The sequence below is a fragment of the Erithacus rubecula genome (assembly GCF_903797595.1).
Source record: "Erithacus rubecula genome assembly, chromosome: 2".
NCBI classification, from domain to species: Eukaryota; Metazoa; Chordata; class Aves; order Passeriformes; family Muscicapidae; genus Erithacus; species Erithacus rubecula.
In genome coordinates this window covers 15,025,854-15,048,201 of record NC_136685.1, presented here as the reverse complement: position 1 = coordinate 15,048,201, position 22,348 = coordinate 15,025,854, and the positions used below count along the sequence as shown (strand labels likewise).

The following is a 22,348-nucleotide window of genomic DNA, read 5'->3' as shown; positions in this document are numbered from 1 at the left end:
CATTAAAAGGCACTACATTTCCATGAAAAGTTTTAACTCCCTCTAGTTCTTAGAAAATTACAGAAATTATTCTGTTATGTGTTATCTAAATACATATTTTGAATGGAATGCATGTATGTATATACTGCATTATAGGAATATCTGTATATGTTACATATTTTATATATACTAGTTATTTACAATATAACCCTTATCCTTTACGTGTATAAGCAGAGCATTGAGACTAATCAGCATTCCAAAATACCATCATTCTATCCAAACTGCAGCCATATGGAACTCTGAGAAACATGATTTAGTAAATCAGTTATCACCAACTTTATGCAGACATGTGATGGCACGTTGTTAACTTGCTAGTCAAATATAACATGGCTTCTGTCAACTGATTATGTTTTTAACCTCTAATATGCAAGACAGCAAAGGTTTTTCTTTCTTAAGGCAGACCACTATGAACTATTTCAGGCTTCCTAAAAAGCTGTGTCCAGTAAGTTCAGAGCATCAGTAGTACTGTGCCAAATTTATATACATATGGCAACAGAAGTTGAATCAATCACTGCACCAAAATTAAGTTTCACTGGATGCAGAATAGGTCATGGGGCTAAATACAAGCCTCCAGCACCCCTCCACACCTTTCTCCTCACCAGTGGCTGACATGATCATGCTCTCTGGCTTTGCCTTGTGTACAGTTTTGTGTTAGCTAAAGCCTACTTCTTAGATTATTCTCTCCCAGGGAGAAGCCAAAGACTAGTGGCTTTACCAGCCAAATATTCTTAGTTTTATTCTCAAACCAAAGTAGACACTTTTTCTGTGCTTCCAACTGAAGTGGAACAAAAGAGATGAGAGGAAGCCAGCAAGAACTTCACTGTGCTTAGCACAGAGAAGTTAGTTTAGATTTGGAGATTTAAATCAAATAATCCAGCTCCACTTTAAATTGCTCACATAGTCTGTTACACCATTCTTCCTCCTTTACCAAGTAAATATGTATAGTTATACACACTGTTGTCAGGATATGTTAGATACTACCTGAGCTCACCTACAGCATTGCAGCCATCAGGTGACTCACATACAGAAATGCCTTGCTCAAAATAATGCCAGTTAACACCTCAGTTAAGATGACAGCATCTCTGGGTATGTGCAAATGAAATTCAGGTGCACATGAATGTCTAGTGACAAAAGAAACTACAAAACATTGTTTAAAACCCACACCTAAAGCCAATTAAAAAAATAAAAATCTAGATTTGACATGTTAAGCCCAGCAGCAGTTTTCCTAGGCACTGCCCAAGCAGCCACAAGAAAGCTATGAATAAATAAACAAAGAACACAAAAGGTCTGTCACGTTTACTGTACAGTTAAATTACCATCAAAGGGGGTGAGCAGCACAACAGTGGTGGTATATATTTGTCTCCATCTTTTTCAGTAGGAGGAAGAGCTAATTAAGAGGTTGCAAACTTAAAAACAAAAAACCCACTAAACCACACAAAATATGAAAGGATTGAAGAGAAACAGCAATTTTACTGACTCAGTGTGGACACATTGGCTCCTACTGCCATTTCAGACACTGAAAATACCAGGAAAGTTAGCATCTTGCCTGGCATCCAGCTGCCAGTCCAGAAGAGCCCACCTCCCTTACAGCCTACAGCACCATCTTACAGCCCTGTGCAGGTGGCTCAGATACTCTCAGGCACTTAAAATGACATTTGATATTCACATACACCTGTATTCCTCCCATTACTTTCTACATATGACAACAGAAATCCATGAAATGTGATTTGCTGCTAGCTCCACTGCCACCACAGGCATTTTCTGCTTTTCCTGTGCTACCTCCCAGCTTCTCTCCTGTAGCTGTACCCTCAATCCCCATGCTATTTTCCATACCAAATACCAAACTGAAAACTGTATTAAGAACATCCCCAAAACATGACTAAAAATGTCTCACCAAATGATTTATACTCTGCAGTTGTTATTAAAATTTCACCAATTAATTCTTAGCTAGTGTGAAAAACAAAGTATTCAGCACAGCTTTTCCCTCAAAGTAAGATTCTTCCCTTGATGTTCCCTATGGGCATATTTCCAAAAGGCAGAGGCAGCCCTGCTGCACAGTAGATAAGCATCCTGCTTCAGAAATCCCAGCTGGCAACAATGCAGTTTCTGCCTTCATGCAGAGCTGAATCCTTAGAGACAGCTGAAACCTCTGATGTCAATGAACACATCCAAAGATGTGTTTATAAACTCCATGTTAATATTACTTTTATAAAATGACAGAAGATTTGTACCAGAGACACATCTCAAAGAATATTAATATTTCTTGTCCCCTATGCTTCACTGTCACATAATATCCCCTTCTTGGAATTAATAGCAGCCTATTTTATAAAAACAAGAATCACAAAATCAAATACTCTATTTATGCATTTTATATCATCATGCTTTTTGTTGCCCTTTTCCAGGCAAGCTTCTTAGAGCATCCAAAACATCACTGGAGGGCTTTAAGAAAGTGTAGTTTAGAGACAACAACCACCAAACAAACAAAAATCTCCCCACCACTACAAAAACAAAGATGAATAAAAAACAGTGGTATTAAGATTTTTGGAAACTTTGCTTTATTTCCTCCCCATCAAGAACAAAGAACAAGCCTGAAATAAGCCTGAATGGGTCTGTTCATGATGACAGCAACTCAACATCAGCTGAGTACAGCCACAGATCACCTTTTTATTAAACAAAATGTATGTTATTACGTTATGAAAAGTAGGCACTGTACTCAAAGTCCATATGGGTGCTGGTCCCTAAAGGGTGATTTCTTCTAATACTTCAGATTTTTTTTTTTAAATAATCATAAAAACTGAAGCACACTCTGAGGAACAGCTCTGGCTAGAGAAGTAATTCTACTCTGGTCCCTCTAATGAAATAAGCTCCTAAAATATATATATAAATACAGTTTTCAAAAAACCCTGGAATAAAAAGAAAACTCTAAGGCTTACCCTTGACCAAATTAAAGGATGAGAACTTAATGCTTGCCAAATTTCATAAACACAGTGCAAAACCAGTATCATTCAAGAACATCCTATACATAAATGGCCCTTAATTGCTCAATTAACATATTTACTTTCTTTGACACATCAGAAGCATTTTCACAATCTATAACAAAAATTTTAATTAAAACCAGGATTCTATTTGGAAACCAATCCTCTTTCCAGTAAGTACTAGTGCTGTTATTTCTCTGTCCCACCTAAGTGAGCTAATTTCCAGTGCAAAAACCTGCTCTTCATTCACAATCCAAATTTTCAAGCTTGGAAATCTCACAATGTCCTTAGGCAGCAAATCCTGGTATTTTACAAAACTAACAACACACCAAGAACTATGAAAACATATAAAGTGCACAAATGCTCAGGTGAAGGCAATGTTTGCACAGGGATTAACCTGTTTTTGTAAGGCTCTTGCACCCTGAGCTGAAGCAGACAAACATCACTGGTTCAGAAAGACTGAAAAGATTTGTGAATTTCAAAAAAATAGATTCTCTCAATAGCACCAGTATTAAAAGCAGAGCTCCTGATAACTGAAATTTGCAGGAATTTTATGCATTCTCAGAACTTCTTATCTAAGAAATACTATTACTCACTAAATTGTCCAACTATCATAATTTTTATATAGATCTTCTGTATGTTTTTTTTATTGTGCAAACAGTGATCTCTCATGAATAAATATCAAAATTGGTCATCAACTCTAACATTATCGAGAATATCTATTGAAAATAAAAAAAGAAAAGAAAGTCAAAATAGTAATGACATAAAATATATACTTTTCATCATACAAAGGAAGAATGTTGCCTACTTTTTAATGCCTCCTTCTTTTTCCAGACACAAAAGCCACCTTCCCAACATGCAACACTGTGGCAGATCTTCTGTGGCAGAGCTAACTATAAAAGGAAATAATTACTATGCTGCTGAAATCTGAGCACGTACAACTCAAATGTGTAAATGCACAGCACTTCACCCTTAAGAACTGGAAACGCCATCTTTTCAAATCAGAATTATAAAAAAGTGAAACATATGAATTGTACACATGAAATCCATTATAAAAACTAACATAAGTCAGTTTCATATTCTCACACATTTTTATGCTTTATGATGGCATAAAGATATTAAAAACATGCTGAAATATCACCTTTACTTAGACCACACAGCATCTTGCTAACATAAGCATTGCCCAGCCTTTATGACACTTTATTGTAATCCCTTCCTGAATGGATATACTTCCTAAATATGAAGAGATCACAAGTCAGGCATCACATGAAGTGGCAAATATTTTAAAATATTCTTTCTATTGGGACTGACTGAGTCAACCAGGATTCTGTTTAAAGAACAAATTTTCAGAACAGCTGAAATGAGTCTCTAAAAATATTAATTTCTGCTATTCAGAGAGAAATAACAAATCTAAGTTTCCATAAGTAGTCTACACCCACACTTCTTCTCTAGTGTCTGAAATTCCAGTGTGACTAATGACCTTATGTTGCATGTCTGCTTTTCCCTATTTATCTGGAAACATTTATTCTCCTTCTCTTAACCACATTTTTGTTAGCCAGGTGAGAAGAATTTTTTTTTTAATTACCTTACTTTTTGTTACTTTATCAAAAAGAACAAAATTGTGTAACTCTAAAATATCAAAAGACACAAAAAGTGAACTACAGCTAGACACACAGGCATTCTTCTTTTGAAACCTGAAAGAAATATAACTAAAAAAATTTGCACAAAAACAGGTCTCTATTTTAACCATCATAACTGAAAACAGTAAGAAGCCAACAGCCATTCCCAAATATTGTAGTAATGGATTTTTCATTAGTATTGATAAAACAAAAGAGGCTGGGAATTACATATAAATTACTGGAAATATGCAAATTTATATTTAAAATGCAAGGCTGGTTGTTAGATGACAGCAGCTATCAGACACACCTATGTTTCACCCTGGTTAAAAAAAAAAATCAGTTAAAATAAAGTGTAAAGGATTTATACTTTATCAGAGAAATCTGTCTACATTCAAGACAAAATTTAAATATGGTCAATGAACAGTAACATATTGCTAAGAACATCTGAATTCCAAGACAAAATTCAATTCCTAAACAAAATACAAGGTGCTCAGACCTACAAATCACTGTCTCATGTTTTAAATACATCAGATAAAACAAAGAGAAACAGTTGCCAATATTAAGAGGTTTCTTGAAATTATATCAACTAACACAAATTAATTGTCAAAAACTGTACAAAAAACACAACAGCACAGGAAAGACTGCAATATCATGTTACACAGTCTCATGTGGCCATTTCTCTGTGTCATAAACCCAAGGGTTTGTTAGTCAGACTCAAGTTATATAACAGAAATCTAACTTTTTGAGTGTTTCCACTTAAAAAGAGTGAATGGTGTAATTCAGAACATTAAACTAATATGGCACCATTTCATAAGCTGTGGTCACACAATTTCAAGCAGATACTAATTTCTCAATAACCAATTTATTTTAAATAAACACTGTGGCAGAAGAAAGCATGGATGCTTATCCAGTAGACAAAAAGACTTCTCTCACATGTTCTGGTTTCAGAAAAAGATGTTCTGTTTTTCTGTCCATTTCTTTATTATTTGATGGTGGGATGAGTGTCAGGTGATTAATCAGACCACGATTTGAATGCTTTTCCAGCAAAAGACATATTACTGTATTATTCTACCATTAATCCTCTACCAAAACAGAGAGAGGAAATCACTTTTCCAACCAATTTTAAGCATACATGTAAAGTGGCAAAGCCCCACTACCTTTAAGACATTTTACTCCTCTTTCAGTGATGTCCTGTGGCAGGATCTGAGGCAGTTGGCAGACATTGAAACAAAGAACCAATTAAGCTGGAAAAGACTCCTGAGAGATCGTTGAGTCTAACGTGAGATTGAACAGCACTATGTCAACTAGACCATGGCACTAAGTGGTCATTCCTTAAACACTTCCAGGGTCAGTGATTCCAGCACGTCCCTGGGTAGTCACTGCCATACCTAACCACTCTTTCTGAGAAGAAATTCTTCCTAATATCCAACCTAAATGTCTTCGGGTACAGCTTGAGGCTATATTCTGTTGTCCTATAACCTGTTACCTGGGAGAAGAGGCTGATCCTCACTTGGCTACAACCTCCTTTCAGGTAGTTATAGAGAGTGATAAGGTCACTCCCGAGACTCCTTCTCTTTCAGGCTGAACACCCCCAGCACTCCCTCGGCCGCTCCTCATAGGACTTGCCCCAGATCCTTCTCCAGCTTCACTGCCCTTCTCTGCACTCAGTCTCTGTCCGAACATCAGGAAACACTTTGTTACCGTGAGGGTGACCCAGCACGGGCACAGGCTGCCCAGAGAAGTTGCATGGTCTCCGTCCTTGGAGACACACCAAAGCCGTCTGGGCACGGTCCGGGAGATCCTGCTGCCCCTACTCGAGCAGAAGGGCTGGACCCTTATGACCTGCGCAGGTTCCTCCCATTCTCAGCCGTTCTGTTATTCTTTATCTTGGATGCCGAAAACTTTCCTGACGGGTCGAATCCTTATCTACCTTTCCGAGTCAACAAGAGAGAAACACGGCACAAGAGGCTCCTCCATCCCCGGGACGGGGTGACAGGCACCCCCGGCCGTGCCCGCGGCACTCACGGGCCGCTTCGCCCACGGGCGGTGCCCCCGACACCCACACAGCGGGCCCGCTCCGCCCGCACACGGCACCGCCGGAGCCCCAGGCTGCCCGGGGCGCGCCGCCGCTCCCGGCCCTGCGCTGAGGGGACCGGGGCGTGAGGGCACCGGCTCCCCGAGCCACGGCGGCCGCGAATCGTCTGAGCCCAGCGGTCCCCCAGGGCCCCGCCGGGAGCGGCCCCGCGGCGCCCTTTGTTTGGCAGCGGGAGCGCCGCCTCCCCCACAGCCCGGTGCCCTTCCCCTGCCCTTCCGGGCCGGCCCGTGCCTCCCCGCCTTCCCGCCGCTACTCACCCCGCGGCCGGGCGGACTCGGCCCCTGCGGCGGCTGCCCGGGCCCAGCCGGAGCCTGACACGGAGTGAGGCGGCGGCGCCGAGCTCCGCTCAGCTCGGCCCGGCGGCGCCCGCCATCTTCCGCCGCTGCACTCCGCCCGCCCTGGCCGTGACGCGCGGGGCGGCTCCGGCCGCGCCCATCGCCGCCGGCGGCAGCAGCGGGCACGGCACAGCCCTGCCCCGGAGCCCGCGGCACCGCCGCCCGGCGCGGAGCGGGCCTGGCTGAGCCGAGCGCGGCGCTGGGCAGCCCAGAGGGTGACACCGCCCTGAGAGGAACCAGCAGTCACACCCCGGCTGCTTTCTGAGAGAAAAGAACCGGGAGTAGGGTAGTGAACAGTTGCTGCCTGATGCACGGACAGACTGAGGAGCGAGAGGCTGGAAAGCAGCGCCGCGGAAAGGGACTCTCCTCGAGTTCTGGGGGCAGTTTTGGCCACCACAATATAAAAAGACATTAAGCTGTGAGAGCGTACAGAGGAAAGCAACGAAGACTGTGAAGGGCCTTGGGCCGGGGAAATACGAGGAGTGGCAGAGGTCACTTGTCTTGTTCAGTCTGGAGAGCGAGGAGAGGCCTCGCTGCAGTTACAACTTGCTCGTGTGGGAAAGGAGGGCAGACCAGATCTCTTCTCTGTGGTGACCGGGGACAGGACCTGAGTGATCAGCATGAGGCTAAGTCGGGAGATTAACGTTGAATGTTAGAAGAAGGTTCTTCCCCGGAGGGTGGTTGGCACTGGAATAGGCTCTTTGGACAATGCTCCCATGGTGTGACTCTTGGGGTTGTCCTGTGCATGGCCAGGAGTTGGACTTAATGATTCCCTTGTACTTGATGGATCCCGTCCAACTCAGAATATTGATATTTCTGTAGTTTATACTCAGAAGCTGTGTCAGTAACCACCCAAGTGTAGCTCCTACTTTATGGCCAAGTTGTAATTTTCATACAAGTGACATAACCCCAGCTGACTTCTGTGCATGCTCAGGGGGAAAGTCTTCACCGGACCAGGGTCTTTTTGACTTTCATGAGTAGTAAATTTTTTTTAGTATAGCAATGAAGATAGACCAACTATAGGATACATGGACCTTGAGTTTTTTGCCAAGGTGGCACCATAGACATAGCCATACATCAACATCTTGATTTACTGCAGCTGTACAGCTTGTTAGCTCCAGGATGTCCTAAGGGGTGCTAGCTGCTATCTGTTGTACTGATTAGGTGTCCTTTCTTGCTGATTTGACTTGAAAGTCAAACCAAATATCAAGTGCATCCTGATTGAAGATAATCTTAACATAATGCACATTTTGCAATACCACTACATACCTTGAGACCCACCAGCTTCTCTCAGACGTCCCCACAGCCCAGATGTCCAAGCAGCTTCATGGGTATTCTGAAAATTCCCCTCTCAGCCCAGCCAGGGTGTGCATGGCTGCAGCCACCTGAATCCCAACATTTTCTTCAGTTCTTCCATCAATGGTGGAAGAACTTTCAGCGATGATAAAATGCACTCAATGACTGTAAAATGTCATTTTCATCTTCCATGATAATGGATGTGTTTAATTCATCGGGACAACTGGATGAGAGGTGATCTCTGATGCAGTAACATCTCCCCAGGAGATCACAGAACCTTGCCTAAATCAAAGGTGGCAACAAACCAGCCAGGGAAAGGAGCATAATCCCCACAGCACTGCTTACTTCTAAGGTTTCTAAGTTTCAAGGGTCAAAGCGTTGATATAATTCTTTACAACATAAAGATCTTCAGTCTCAGTAAAGAGCCACGACTGACACCTTCTTAAGAAAGCATCTGACAGAGCTTCCTCTATACCCCAAGTACTTATAAACTAGAAACTATGTAGAGTAAGGACTTTACTCACTTTTTTAAGTATTAATTTTCCAATGACATTAAAGTCTTCACATCCTGATAAAATATACAGCTTCCTTACATGCTCTAAAGTTGTTAATGACAAATAAATAAGCAAATAAAGCAAAGGCACAAGCTGAAATTCAAAAGCTAAATCCACCTAATCTTGCACCAAAATATTGGTTCAGCTGAAAAACTGGGAAACATGAAGTACATTCTCCTTCTTCACATTTATTTGCAGAAATGAAATGTGAACAAATGGAGGATGAGTCCCTGCAGTTAATGTGGGGCTAAAAAGGGCTCTCTGTGCCACCTGAACACATGCACAAGGGCCACTGCTCAAGGAAGAGTAGTCCTGATGCTTCAGGCACACTTCTAATCTTGTGTACCTAAGAGAACCCAGTCTGACAAGACTGCCTGTTTTAGCGTCTTAAAGTTTATAGATTTTGAAATCCTTTCAAGATACTACTATTTTTTCATGCTTTATACAAAAATGCATCTCATTTCATAATCTCCCATCACCCAAATCCTTACACCCATATCATAGTGTTCCCACCCATCAGCTGTTACCTGTGTTCTCACCATGTAGTTACAAATTTCAGACAAACAGTAGCTCCTTCCCTCCTGCTTAAAAATGTACTAACACCATGAACATGGAGGCAGAAAAAGCAGTTTTTTATATGTTCCTTCAGTATCACCCACTTTTGCTGCAGATGGATCCAGCTCCTGACATCCTTGTGCTCTCATAACTTTTACCCTATGCTTAGAATAGGAGCAACACTTTCCCACCAGTGACTAATACATGTAGGTAGTGAAACATGGGGCAATTGTGGTTTATTGTTTGGAAAGATCATGTGCAGCCCCCATGGAGAAATAACTCCTTGGCTACTATATATGACCACCTTAGAAAGAGCTGTAAGATGTACTGCCTACCTCTGGGCCAGATCTCCAACTCTCATCTAGTAAACAGGTTGAAGACATCTCCCCCTAGAACTACTTCTGTGTTCCATACTGAAACATCCTGCATGTTATCAGGAAATTACTCAGATAGGACTAAGTTAATTATAGGCACAGGAAAGTATCTGCTAGCTCCAGGATATTCTTAATCACAACTCTTTCTGTGCAGCAACTTAACAATTTATAACACTTAGTAGCAGAAAGCTGTGTTTTATTTAAATCTCTTCAAATTAGTTTTTTTCACTAAATGTAGCAATGTTTAGTTCATGAGGACACTTCATACTCCTGAGTGACTCTGTTGTGAATGCATATTTGAGAAGGCAATTTCCTTTGCAGTTTAACTTCTGGTTAAAATGACAACATTCACCAGAGCTTCTAAAATTGCATCTGTAGTCCTTTGTGTTGGAATGGCAAGTATTTTCATCTCCTGTGATACAGCTTGCTAAAAGAGAATTCTAAATACAAAAAGCTCAAAAGTACCATTGCTCCAGTAGGGTCTTTCAAGAGAACACACACATTCCATATCCTTCTATGGTGGGACTCCTGGCAGAACGAGATCCATCTGTATATCTTCAAAAGGTCACACTGTCTTTATGAAGTTTGTATTGAAGTGGAATTAATACCAGATCAAAAGAAGAGAGAAAACAATTCAGTGTGAGACAGGAAGTAATGGAACAGCTCTTATCTCTTCTTTGCTCCAAGAATCTAAGCTCACACCGTATAAACCTGCAGGTCCAGGAGTCTCAGCCAGCTATGACATACTTTCACCAGCCAACAGAAACTGACTTATCAGAGTCCTGGTAGCTGAGTGAAAAAAAAAAAAAGTGCATGTGTGGGACACATTTAGCCCTGCTTCTTAGGAACCACCAGTTAAAGCAACAGCTTCTTCAAAGCACCAAATTTGATTTCTCAGTTATGAGGTTTCCATTTCTCAAGCTAAAAACACCCCAGTTGTCATATCAAGAAGTATTGTTCATTGGGTAGCAATATGCTCTGAGATGGAGGGCTTAAATTGCTTAAGTGCCTCTCCCAAGTAACAAGAGGCTAGACTCAAAATTCTGTTTACTAGCTCTACTGAAAAATAATTACATACATATACTTGTATATAAGCTCTAAAAAAAAAAAAACCAAACTAAAAGCAATTTTGAACTAGAACATTTCAAATGCGTATAAATACATGCAATGTATATTTAGCAATTGAAAAGGAGAAACTACATTAAAATAATTTTGTTCTTCACCACTCATTAAAGACAGACAGCAAAGAATTTAGAAAAACAAGTTCACTTTTTTTTAAACTACAGTTTAATCAGATTTAAAGACACAAATTAGAAAAGAACATTTATAGGCAAGTTAAAAACACCTTTAAAACATAACAGCATGCTGCTTCTGCAGCACTGCTGAGGCAAATTAGAAATAAGTAATTATTAAAATATCACAATCACAGTGTAACTAACAGTGGTATTTTAATTTTACCATACACCAACACTTAGTTTATGGATCTGTTGAAAAATAACACTTTTTAAAAAATATATATTTTGGAATAATAAAAATGAAATTCACTGACAATGTATTATAATCTGAACCAGGAAAGGCAAATTTAGGAATACTGTAGCTATCCACTTTTAGGGGTATTCTCTCACCTTAACATATGGGTGGTTGGAGGCATAACTACTTCTGCATTGAGGTAAAACTATTCCTTTGAATGTGTAACCAAGGCAGGAAAGAATAAAGTTCCATATTTTAAATTCTTAAATTGAATAACTTATTACAACATCCTTGAATAATGCTATATCATCCATCTTAAACTATTTTTCATCCAATGCATTTTGAATGCTCTCTTCTAACTCATCTAGAACACATCTGAGGTCTGGGATTTAACAGTAACTACCTAATTACTATTGTAGCATTTTGACACCTTTGTCACAATAAGACACATCAGCAGATTCTTCATAGAAATAGTCAACACCACTGGACAAAAGAAGGTACAAAGAAGGATGTAAAGAGAACTGAAAAACACAGAGAAAGGCAAAAGATGCATAGGCAAATACTCCTTAACTTACTGTAGTAATTCTTGCACCTTTAATAAGCACTGTTGCACTTTTCTGACTACCAGTCTCTAGGCACCCCATTTTCTCTATTTTTTTTTTCTTTCAGATTACACTGTCCCAGTTTTCAAGTCTAATCTGGCTAGAGCATGGACCACAGCTGTCTATTAATATGAGATATTGTAGTGAAACCTAAATGAAAATCCAGCCTGGGGTACCTCCCCCTTAAGGGAAAGGAAGAAGATGGTGCAGAGGTCTTCTTTGCCAAGAGGTTTGTTTGGAGTAAGGTGCTGGACTGAGCCACTAGCAATATAAAAACTTTGCTCCAGAAGTAGCCCTACCTCAGATCTCAGTCTGAAGTCACACAGTTTTTCAATCCAAAATTTATGCAATGTTTATATGGATATGCAAGTGGGTTCAGAAAATCTAAAACCATCTACAACCAACACCAGGTCTAAGTCATTGAACACACAGCTAGTGCACAAATGATGATAAAGTAGCAACATTTACTTTTGCACATTTGTATACCTAAAATAAGCAAAACTATGGTTTAAATATTTAATATGACAAATTGATAAATTTAATGGATAGATTTTGTAAAAAACCTACAAAAAACCTATTCTGAAACAAGTTTTTAAGAAATTGGTTTTTTTCATTTAGCTTTGACCATAATAAAGTGTTGCAGTATTTGCAGTTGTAACTTTGCAGGGTGACTTTATGGATGCCTGGATTTCATGGTGTTTGCTAAATGTCTAGATTAAGACAGCAAATATGTCAAAAATCTAGCCAGATGTAACAGAGCAGCTGCAGCCTGGGTCACAAGCAAGCAGAACCTCTGCCAAGCTCTGCATAATTCCTGTAGGAATTGTGTGGCAAACCCTTCCAACCAAGATGAGACACATTCTGGTTAGAGACTTCTCTCCACTGCCATCCTTTTCCACCAAGACTGTGAAGATGAAGACAAACAGTGCAAACTAGCTGAGATGCAGACAGATCTGGTGATCTTATGAGAGGAGGCTCAATTCACTAGAGTGTCTGCTTACTTATTCAGAGTACTCATTGTCAATTGATTTTCAAACAGGTAAAGTAAAAAAAATACATCAACTGCAGTTCAGAGTATTATTGGACCTAAATAAATACATAAAGGTCAATAATGGAGTGAAATGCTGTGATGAATCACTGCAGAACTAATGTGTATTTTTTAATACATAGTCTGCATCATATTATTATCCTTGAATTTATTTCTACTTTCCTAACACTGATCACTTTACTACATAGATGGTAATATTTCAAAATTTTCAATAAAATTAAATTCTCAAGCTTGATTTCAGAATTCAGTGAAAAGTAAAAATTGAAAGAATAAAGATAAGGGAAATAAAAGTCTAAATTATAGTAACTTGTGCTTTTAATTGTCTTTATCTTTCAAAGCCAACTTATAAAGTTGAACATGTGAAAGTTTACATATAAGCAAGTTACACATTTGTATGCAAACGTGAAGACACATTTGACCATGTATTTAAACAAATTGTCAACAATTTGTTTGCAAAGCTTCTGACAGAAAAAAAAAAAAAATCTAGATTTTGTTAAAATTACTTTTGATATGAATTGGACAGGAGGTGATGATCTCAAACATCTCTGTATCAGAGGACATTTTACCACTATCCAAATCAATGCCATCAAAACAGGCAAAACTACCTAGTGTGCATCCTGTAATACAAGCCTAGCATTTATATTAATATTACTTATTCCCCTGGGGGAAACAGAACAAGCTCTTCAAGTGTAAAATTCCTCTAATAAATAATTTACTATATTGGTAAAATACCATATTATACCATATGTCAGTGTAGAGCAGGGAATATACCAGGGTCTCTTCATAGTCTTCTCACTAAAGTGAGATTTGTTTTCAAGAGCATATTGAAATGCATACCAATATTTTTACATGTAATACATTTTCAAATTACCAATTACTGAAATCTTGTATACATGTCAACTTAAGGAATGACCAGGGAAGAATAAGTTACCTGAATAAGAAAAGTGTATCTATAACTGCAAAGCTAACAAAGCCTTTTGATTACAACAGTAGTGGGCACCACCGAAGTATTATTTAAATATGTAATATGTGTCTCTCTCATTAATACAGAATCATAAAAGTTAAAAAACATTAAGCAAGCAAATAGTTACTATCAGGGTGACTACATTTACTAACATTAACTCATTAAGTGCCTGAATGAACTGTTCACAATAGGCAAGTATCTGCAAAGCACCATAAAATTACAAATGATATGTTGCATTTGCTTTTCATAGTGTACTGATCTGCAATACAGGAAATACTTTTACCTTTTGGATATACATTATTTAATAAGTGAAAGAATACTTAAAACCATGTTTCCTTCATGTCCAAAACATTTATAGGAAACATACTTTCTACAGTTTTTGTCAGGAAGAGCAATGGTAATCACTGCCATCCTTTCAAATTCAGAATCATCAAATGATGTGTGTAAGACTAAAAATTATCTAGAGCATTGGGGGCTGGCTCTTGCCTTTCTGATTGAATGGATAAAAAGGATCCAGTGTGATAGCGAGGCAGAAAATGAGTAAAGCAGAGGGAAAGAAACACCAAAACCCCAGTTTGACTAAAATCAGAGTGCTGCCATTAAAACAAAGCAGTTCTTTCCATAGTCCCCAAGAGAATGCATTCTCATGAAGTTTGTTCCAAGTACTTTTATATTTAACAGTGGCATTTAAATGTAAATTCTAGGACATTATACTTAAATTCAGTGTAGAATTAATTAATTGTTATAATTTTCTTGTGTTTCAATTACTTAATGAGTTCAAATCATGAAGAAAAAAGTCACATCCAATTTTGAAGCCTGTATTTTGCCACCTGTACTCAATGAAAGCATGAATGTATTTTCTTAGTTGTTTCAACTTCTCTATATACAAAAGGACTGAACAAAACTGTACCTCTGAATTCATTCACATTGAAGTACCAATCTGTACTACCCTAAATCTGTTTATTTTCTGGGACTCTTTACAACTGTTTCCATAGTTCATTAAGAATTAGTAAGCCTCTATAGCACACTTGGGCACGCACACCAAAAGAATAAAACTAGACTATAAGAACATAAATAGGAAAACAGAACATTATACTGGCATCCAAAAGTGTTTGTTTGAATAGATTTGGAGACTGCACCAATTAAATGAATTTAAGTTCAAGAGTAACAAATGCTGAAAGAATCAACCCTATTTCTACTTACCCACCCAGAAATGTGCAAATCTAATTTTTTTCTTTTATGCAAATGTCCCTTCAAGTACAGAAAGCAAAAAAAAGTCTTTCCTGATTCCATATCTAACATGGATGATCAAACAAACTAGCACATCCTTACTTATTAACAAAAACAAAACCATAATGTGTTGTCAAAGAAGCACATGACAACCATAATCCCATGTAAGGAGAGGTCTACCTGGGCAATGAAAGTAAGGATTTAGAAGTTAGGTTATTTTATCTTAAAGATAATACAGCTGTCACTGAAACAATGAACATCCCTGCTCATCTAAACAGACTCATCCACTCTCATTTCATATTCAGTTCTCCCTTTCTGAGTAGATTAATTAGTGCTAACCTACATATAGGGGAAGTTATGTTCTCTTCCTCCTGGAGTTTTAGGCAAGGAGCCAAGGGCCAGACAGAGTTATGACAGCAAGTAAACAACTCTAACCTAACTTAGGGTCTGGTTCTTCAGGGAGTACTGTGATGATTTTTGTGTGGCAATACCCCCAAAGCTGAGGACCACCACTGTACTTCTGGTAGTAAGAATACTCATCTAACTGGAGACAGATATTTGATGAAAACTTTAGGTTTCAAAATATTATGACAAAATTTCCTCAACCATTTGTTAGTTATTAATCAACCAGCTGCATTATTTTTCTCTGGCATTATTTTGTATCTGGTTTAAAATTAAAAATAAACCCCACATGGACAAACAGCTTGTGTTTACTTAAAAAAACTGTATGAAAATACAGAATATATGCAATTAAAATGTAGCCCTTTAACAGTAGTACTCAAGCACTAACCATGATGACAATAAATGGTCGGGAATAGATATAACCACTACATTGTTTCCTTGACACACTTCCATAATTCAGACAGTCAGATATTCTGAAGGATTTCTTTCTTTCATTATGTTAATCAGAAATATGACATGAAATTTGCATCTAAAATTCTAATTCAAAGAAAAAGCTTTTCCTCAAATTCACACTTCTTTGGATAAAGGTTCATCAATTATCAAGCATACAGAAATTGGTTGTGATAGTCATTTCATGTTTGACTACCTATGTACTGGAGCTTCAAGGTAATTTTGCTATTTTATATTGAAAGCATCATCAACTAACTGATGCCTAAAAATTCAAAATAACTTTAAGTATTAAAAATTACCTTTTGTAAAACAGTTCTATTCTAGAACAAGTATTTATGGTATTTAAGGGCAAAACTGCACTTTCATTGAAATCCCAGTGCTTGCACATTGTATTCTGTGCCTTGTGGCTGCCTTTCCCCCTCTGGCTGCAAAGCCCACTTGGCAGTGTTTTATTGGGTTTAGGTACTTTAAAGTAAAAGAAACCTACATTAGCGCTATCAATCCCTGGAAAAGGTAAACCTTGAGGTGTTTTCAATCCATTCAGAAGGACCATTTTAATCCATTCAGAGTAATTACAATTATACTCTTTATCAAAGAAACCTAACTATAATTTGGCATCAATGTTTACAACTCTGTAATGTACTATAATAGGTTGAGATACTTTAAGAAAACCCTCCAAATACTGAGATGCTTATTGCAATTCCCTTTGAATGATTCCAAAGTCTTCGAGTGACTTTACATTTCCTATCATTTCCTTTATAGCACATAATGTCACATATTTGAAATACTTTCCACATAAAGTCAAACTTGAAATACCCACTTAGAAACAATATTTCAGTAAATAGAGGGTTTAAGGCAAGTCATTCAGTCGGAAAAATTAATTTCCATTTGTTAATCCTAGACTGACACAATTTGATTCCACCCCATCAGTGCCTTGGGATACACAACGTACATTCAGCAAAGGGCACACATATGACCCCATGGACATACGTTGCAAGTCCTGAGTGCCCATTGAAGTAATGGTAATATCTTCATATAAGGCGTGACCCACAGGGACATGGCATGGGAGGGGTTAATTTGTTTTGTTTCCAGTCTTGCTATTGTATGTGATTTTCCTAGGTAATGCATTCTTTTCTTACTAAATATCTTTGCAAACAAATACAAACCCCTTTAAAAGGTGCTAAAAATGGGTTTCTGAAAACATACAAAATATATTCATTACAGTATTTCCTCAATCACTGTTTTAATGCTTGATATCTGCAGGTTATTTCTTGTTTCTGACTGAAACTATGATTTGTTGTGGGATAATTGTTCTTTTGTAAAAGACTTTCTTCTTCTATTTTTCTGGACCACACAGGCTGGACATTTTCATGCTTTTTACTTCCTTTTTGAGTTCTTTTCAATGGAAATACCAACAACACCAGGATGCTGGCAATATGAAGACAGAAATAGCAGGAGCTAAAAAATGAACAGAAATAATAAATCAATGAAATTCTTTGCACATAAGATATGAACACATTAATATTTCCTTTAAGAAAAGTAAGATAAGGGGAAAATCAGAAATTAAGTCTTCCCTCACATTATTTAGGACTGTAACAAGATATAAAGTGAACAGAAGTCTGCTTTCAACTCTTTTCACAAGTTATTTCTGGGAATTCAATATCTAGTTTTGCTATAAAATAGTTCAAGGGCTTATAGTAATTTCAAAAGTATCCTTTGATTTAGTATTTGGTTGGGTTTTTTCCCCTGACCCCTGAAAAATAAGTCTGCTATGACAAGAAAATGTGAGCAACACAAGACACACTATGTTCAAGCATTAGAAATACATTAATTCTGCTACAAATTGATCTTAGAATTATATCATTAAAATAACTTCAGAGATCTTCTGCCACTGAAAATTCTTCTATTCTAAGTTAAAGAAAAGGAAACAGATAGAACATGCTTACCTGTAAAAGGTGAAAGAGGGTTTTACAGAGAGCAGTACAAATGGCACAACTGTGTAACTTATTGCTGCTTGAGTTGCCATCCATGTTACAATATCATAACATAGTTTAACAGCAGGAGATTCAACAAAATAATGTCTGATATTGTTTCTTATCTGAAAAAGCAGGTAATACTAAATTAGCTGAGGAATAAACTTTGAGAGGTCAGTTTGTTGCATTGACACAAAAGTCATAGGATGAATTTGAATGCTACAGTTTGGTCAAATATCTTTGAACTATTTAAAATGACCACCAACTTCAACAGGAATTGGCTGAAATTCCCTCCGCTTCATTCAGCATGGGAATTTAAGCATTTATCAATGTAAACATAATTTAAGTAAATTAATCCTACTCTAAATCCAATGCAGATTTGCACCACTTGTCTGAATGAGGCAGACATTGCATCTAATTAAGCCATTCTGTAAATAGAAGGTTGGAGTAAGTGAAGGCCAGAATGTTTCTGATGAAAGCTTCTATACAGTAATCCATTTTCATACACTTCTTAATAAAATATATTTTAAGCCAAGCAGAGTATATATCAGAATATACAAAATATCAGTTCTAATCTATGTATTTCAGGAGTCTATCAAGTGAGATTATTAGAAAATTACTCAAATTTCTATGCAGAATCTTCTTTTTTTCTACAATTCTGCTCAAAAGATTGAATATCAGAAGTATTTAAAAAATCCAAATCCAAATCCCACACAGAGTTGGGTTCAGTTTATTTAAGCTTACAATTATAAAGACATCAATAAATCTTTGTCTCTCTTTCCTTTGCCTGAACTGTTACCCTTGCTCACATTCTCATGTGCAGACAAACCAAGATGGGCTCAATTCAGCCTTTGACCCCAACTTGCTATCACAGTTGCCACCTCCCTGCACTGGAACAGTGCTCTCTGAAAAGCTGCACACCAGAGTACACTGGTCAGCTCCCTGAACCCTCAGTTTCTTTAGAACTCCTTGATCCAAAGAATGTATCCAAGGCTAGCTCCTGCTGATCCAATTCTTTACATTAAAAATCCTTTTTGACCCTTCTTGCTCTTCTTATTCTAATTGCCCTGTAGATACCACATTCCCACTCATTCTTTGCTTAGTTAAGCTAAGTCAAACAAGTAATTCTACATACCCTTCATTCTGCCATCTCCCTCTAGTTATTCCTATGGTCACATGCAAGGACTTGTTCCTGAGTTCTGTAGAACTCAGATGAAGCTTCATAAAATTTCTTGTAATCTTGTCTTTTAGGACTTGGAGAACAACTTTTAACACAAATCTATGACTGCCACTAGCAAACACCCGGTTATGAAATCTGTAATGATTAAAGGCAGTAAAGTAAGTTGGATACATGCTTAGGCATAACAGAACAAAGTGTGGATCAGTGTTGCCAAACTTTGCAGTTAAAGGCTAGTAAAGTTAAATAACAAATATGCTCTAACAAATCTTAGTTAATATTAAGTACCTATTGATAGAGAAACTCAAAATATTTTTTTACTAGTTTATCGATTGGTACGTATGAAACATGAATACAACGTAGTCTACTACAGAAGCCCATGATGAAAGGCAGTGAGCACTCCAATTTACTGGACTCATCTCACCAAGTAAACAGCTTTTATCTGCAAACTGTCCCAGAACCTTGGCTTTTGCACCACCCCCGGCTGATAAATGTCAAAAGTTCCCTGTGATAGATGTGGAAGAAGAAGAAAGCTGAATCTATTGTAAAGAAAGGAGTCAGTTCTGTCAAACAAGGCCTTGTGAAGAAAGAGACACATTTGTTTTATTGATGTAGTAACAACCCAAATCTGAAGTACCACCTTCCCCTAGCTATTATAGCAACCACAGAGCAGTCTGCTTCATTTCTCACTCTCCTGGTTCTTTCAACAAAAAAGTGCTCTGTTATGCTGCTCTGATCTGATGTGTAATTTGTTCCTCTTTTCCACTGAGTGACTGATAAACCTGTCTCTGTTCTTACACAGTTTTGTCAGGCAGAACTGTGGGAGATTTCTTGGCAGATTTGCTGTTTCCATATGGTTCTGAATAGTGACTGCAAAAGCTTGTTAATTGTGACTGCACTACTGGCAAACTTGAAATAGTAACTGCACTAGAGATTTTTATGTGCTGCTTGAGGGAGAACAATCTTTCATTATCATCCTTACAAGAGTACTGAAGAAAATTAGGGATGAGGCAGACTCTAGAAAGATATAGCACTGACACCCAAATTTTAAGCTATTCATTGTCACTGATTTTTTCAAAATTATTTTTAGGTAACATCAACCTGTTCAGCATGCTATAGCAACACACTATCAGTTAATAGAGAGGAAAAGCTTCCATAAAGGATATGCTACAAAGATGTTATAGGCTATGCATAGTCTTGTTTATTTCCACTAATAAAGCTCTCTTTTTAATTAATCATTCCCATTGCTCTCATAACAAAAAAAGTAAATACCACTATCAGACAGATTGTGTATCAACAGTAAAGGGCATCTTTGGAGCAAAGAACGAGATTAATTTGCTTTTACAAAACTTATTATTTAAGAAGATACTTGGTTGGTACTTACAGCTCGTGCTGCTAGTGTCATTAGTACTCCTGTTAAAAATGTTAAATAATATCCTGGATAAACCCCATGCCAGATGGCAGAAAGAATGAAGGTTTGGATCGTTGGGCTGAAGGTGGCTCGCTCATAGCACACTCTAGCAAGTCAGAAACAATTCAAGATAAGTAACATGAAACACATTACCCACAGTCTTCCCAGCTATCACTTATACATTCACAAGTTTCATCTCCAACATACAAGTTTCAATGCAATTGCAGTTTTCTATTATTTAATAATGTTGTCACTGTATTATGGTTTACAGAAAACAGTTAAAGCTATTCACAGCTCCTGATTCCAGCCCTCAGTGCTAAACTTGTGCTCAGTGCCATCACACACAGTCCTTATTTCTAATGAAATGATACACAAGCATCCAAAGATGAGTTTTGGCATTAATAAGGAATCTTGAGCCAGCAAAGAATGTGTTTGAAAAGCTGCACTGGGAGGCACAAACCACCCCCAGATTATTGGGATAAGAGCAGCTTATGGGAGCAAGTGAAAACTAACAACTATCTTCAGTTTTGAATAATAAAGAAACTACAGTTGAAAATGTGTCTGTGTGACACAATTAGGTGAGTGTGATGATGAAATTGTAATAAATACTCCAGTGCTGAGAGAATACCAAATAAGGAGAATGCTGAACTCTGTGTTATTTTAAAATTGAGACTCTAAATTACTAGGCAAGGTCCTATAACAAGGAATTCTAGAAGGAAGAAGGGAAAAAGGAATCCAAGAAAGGTGGTTCTAGAAGACAACATTATATGACACAATGACAAACCATCGTGATGTGGAAGAATGATAGGAAACATGGTAAGGTCCTGATATGGCTTCATCAAGAGTTCTTTAATGATCTGAAAACCAAAAAGCAATAGGAAATATGGAAACAGATACAAACTAACAAAGCAAAAATAAACACCACAAGCATGCATGAGCACAAATCTATGGCTAACGCCCAAAAATGAGTTTAAACTAAAAAGGCTATAGATATCAATATGTAAAAGATTTTATAACCACATAGCAAGTAACAGAGAAAGAGAAGAGAATGCACATCTGTTATTTGAAGATGACAATCTAATGATATCAAGAGCCACAACATCCACTACTAATCTAACTACTTTACTGCAACTTCCACATGAAGAAAATATTACTAAAAAACCTACTGATGTAGTCAATGTTGAAGAACAGAAGGTAAAAAGACAGGATCTGAACAAGGGAAGACTAAAAGGGTAATTTGCTAATTTAGTTTATTCACATCTAATAGATGTAGTAAGTTTTATCTTACAAGGTCTTCAGTGGGATATGTGCACAACCCCTCCTCTTGGTAAAGGGTTTCACTCACAGTGACAATTAAGATGAGAACATGGCCTGGCATAATTCTCAAAACTATCTGAGGAGAGTTGCCCAAAACAGATGACCTTGAAGAGGAAAGCAACATTTGTCAGGCTGAATAGTAAACAGATTCTTTGTCAAAAATGTCTCTGTCAGCCCCAGGAGTAGCAAAGCATTAGGAAAATTTGCACTGAGTCAGGGAGACATCTTGGAGCAAAATACTTTTCATCAAAACCTCGTTTGACACCACCAGAAGTCAGCCCACCAACAGCATAACCTCTGTCTAGGCCAAGACAGAGCATCCCTGGTAGACACAGAGCAGCTGCATCCAGACAGGGGCCCATCAGTGAAATGAACCCTGCCAGGGAGCAGTGCCTCATCCTGCCAACTGCAGGCACATGGATTTGTGCCAGCCTTTTCTAGGGGGCAGGTGAAATCAGCAGA

At 38.1% G+C, this 22,348-nt stretch overlaps 2 protein-coding genes across 4 annotated transcripts in view; both read right to left on the bottom strand.

Annotated features, from left to right (window-relative positions):
* KIDINS220 (kinase D interacting substrate 220) overlaps positions 1–7,147 on the bottom strand; it is a 75,158-nt gene extending 68,011 nt beyond the window's left edge. The window contains exon 1 of one of the 3 annotated variants that reach the window (XM_079327983.1): positions 6,986–7,147. The gene's annotated coding sequence lies outside the window, so the exon portion shown is untranslated. Of the gene's footprint in view, positions 1–6,119; positions 6,300–6,985 lie in introns of those variants that run through there. The other 2 variants (XM_079327985.1, XM_079327984.1) reach the window with 2 other exon arrangements.
* A 3,945-nt stretch (positions 7,148–11,092) lies between these two features.
* The window catches only part of MBOAT2 (membrane bound glycerophospholipid O-acyltransferase 2), a 92,382-nt gene continuing 81,126 nt past the window's right edge, over positions 11,093–22,348 (bottom strand). The window contains exons 11-13 of the mRNA XM_079328065.1: positions 20,543–20,675; positions 17,955–18,106; positions 11,093–17,466 (exon numbers count right to left, since the gene is read on the bottom strand). Of these exons, the coding sequence (XP_079184191.1) occupies positions 17,244–17,466; positions 17,955–18,106; positions 20,543–20,675 (508 nt within the window). The 3' untranslated portion in view covers positions 11,093–17,243. The remainder of the gene's footprint in view (positions 17,467–17,954; positions 18,107–20,542; positions 20,676–22,348) is intronic.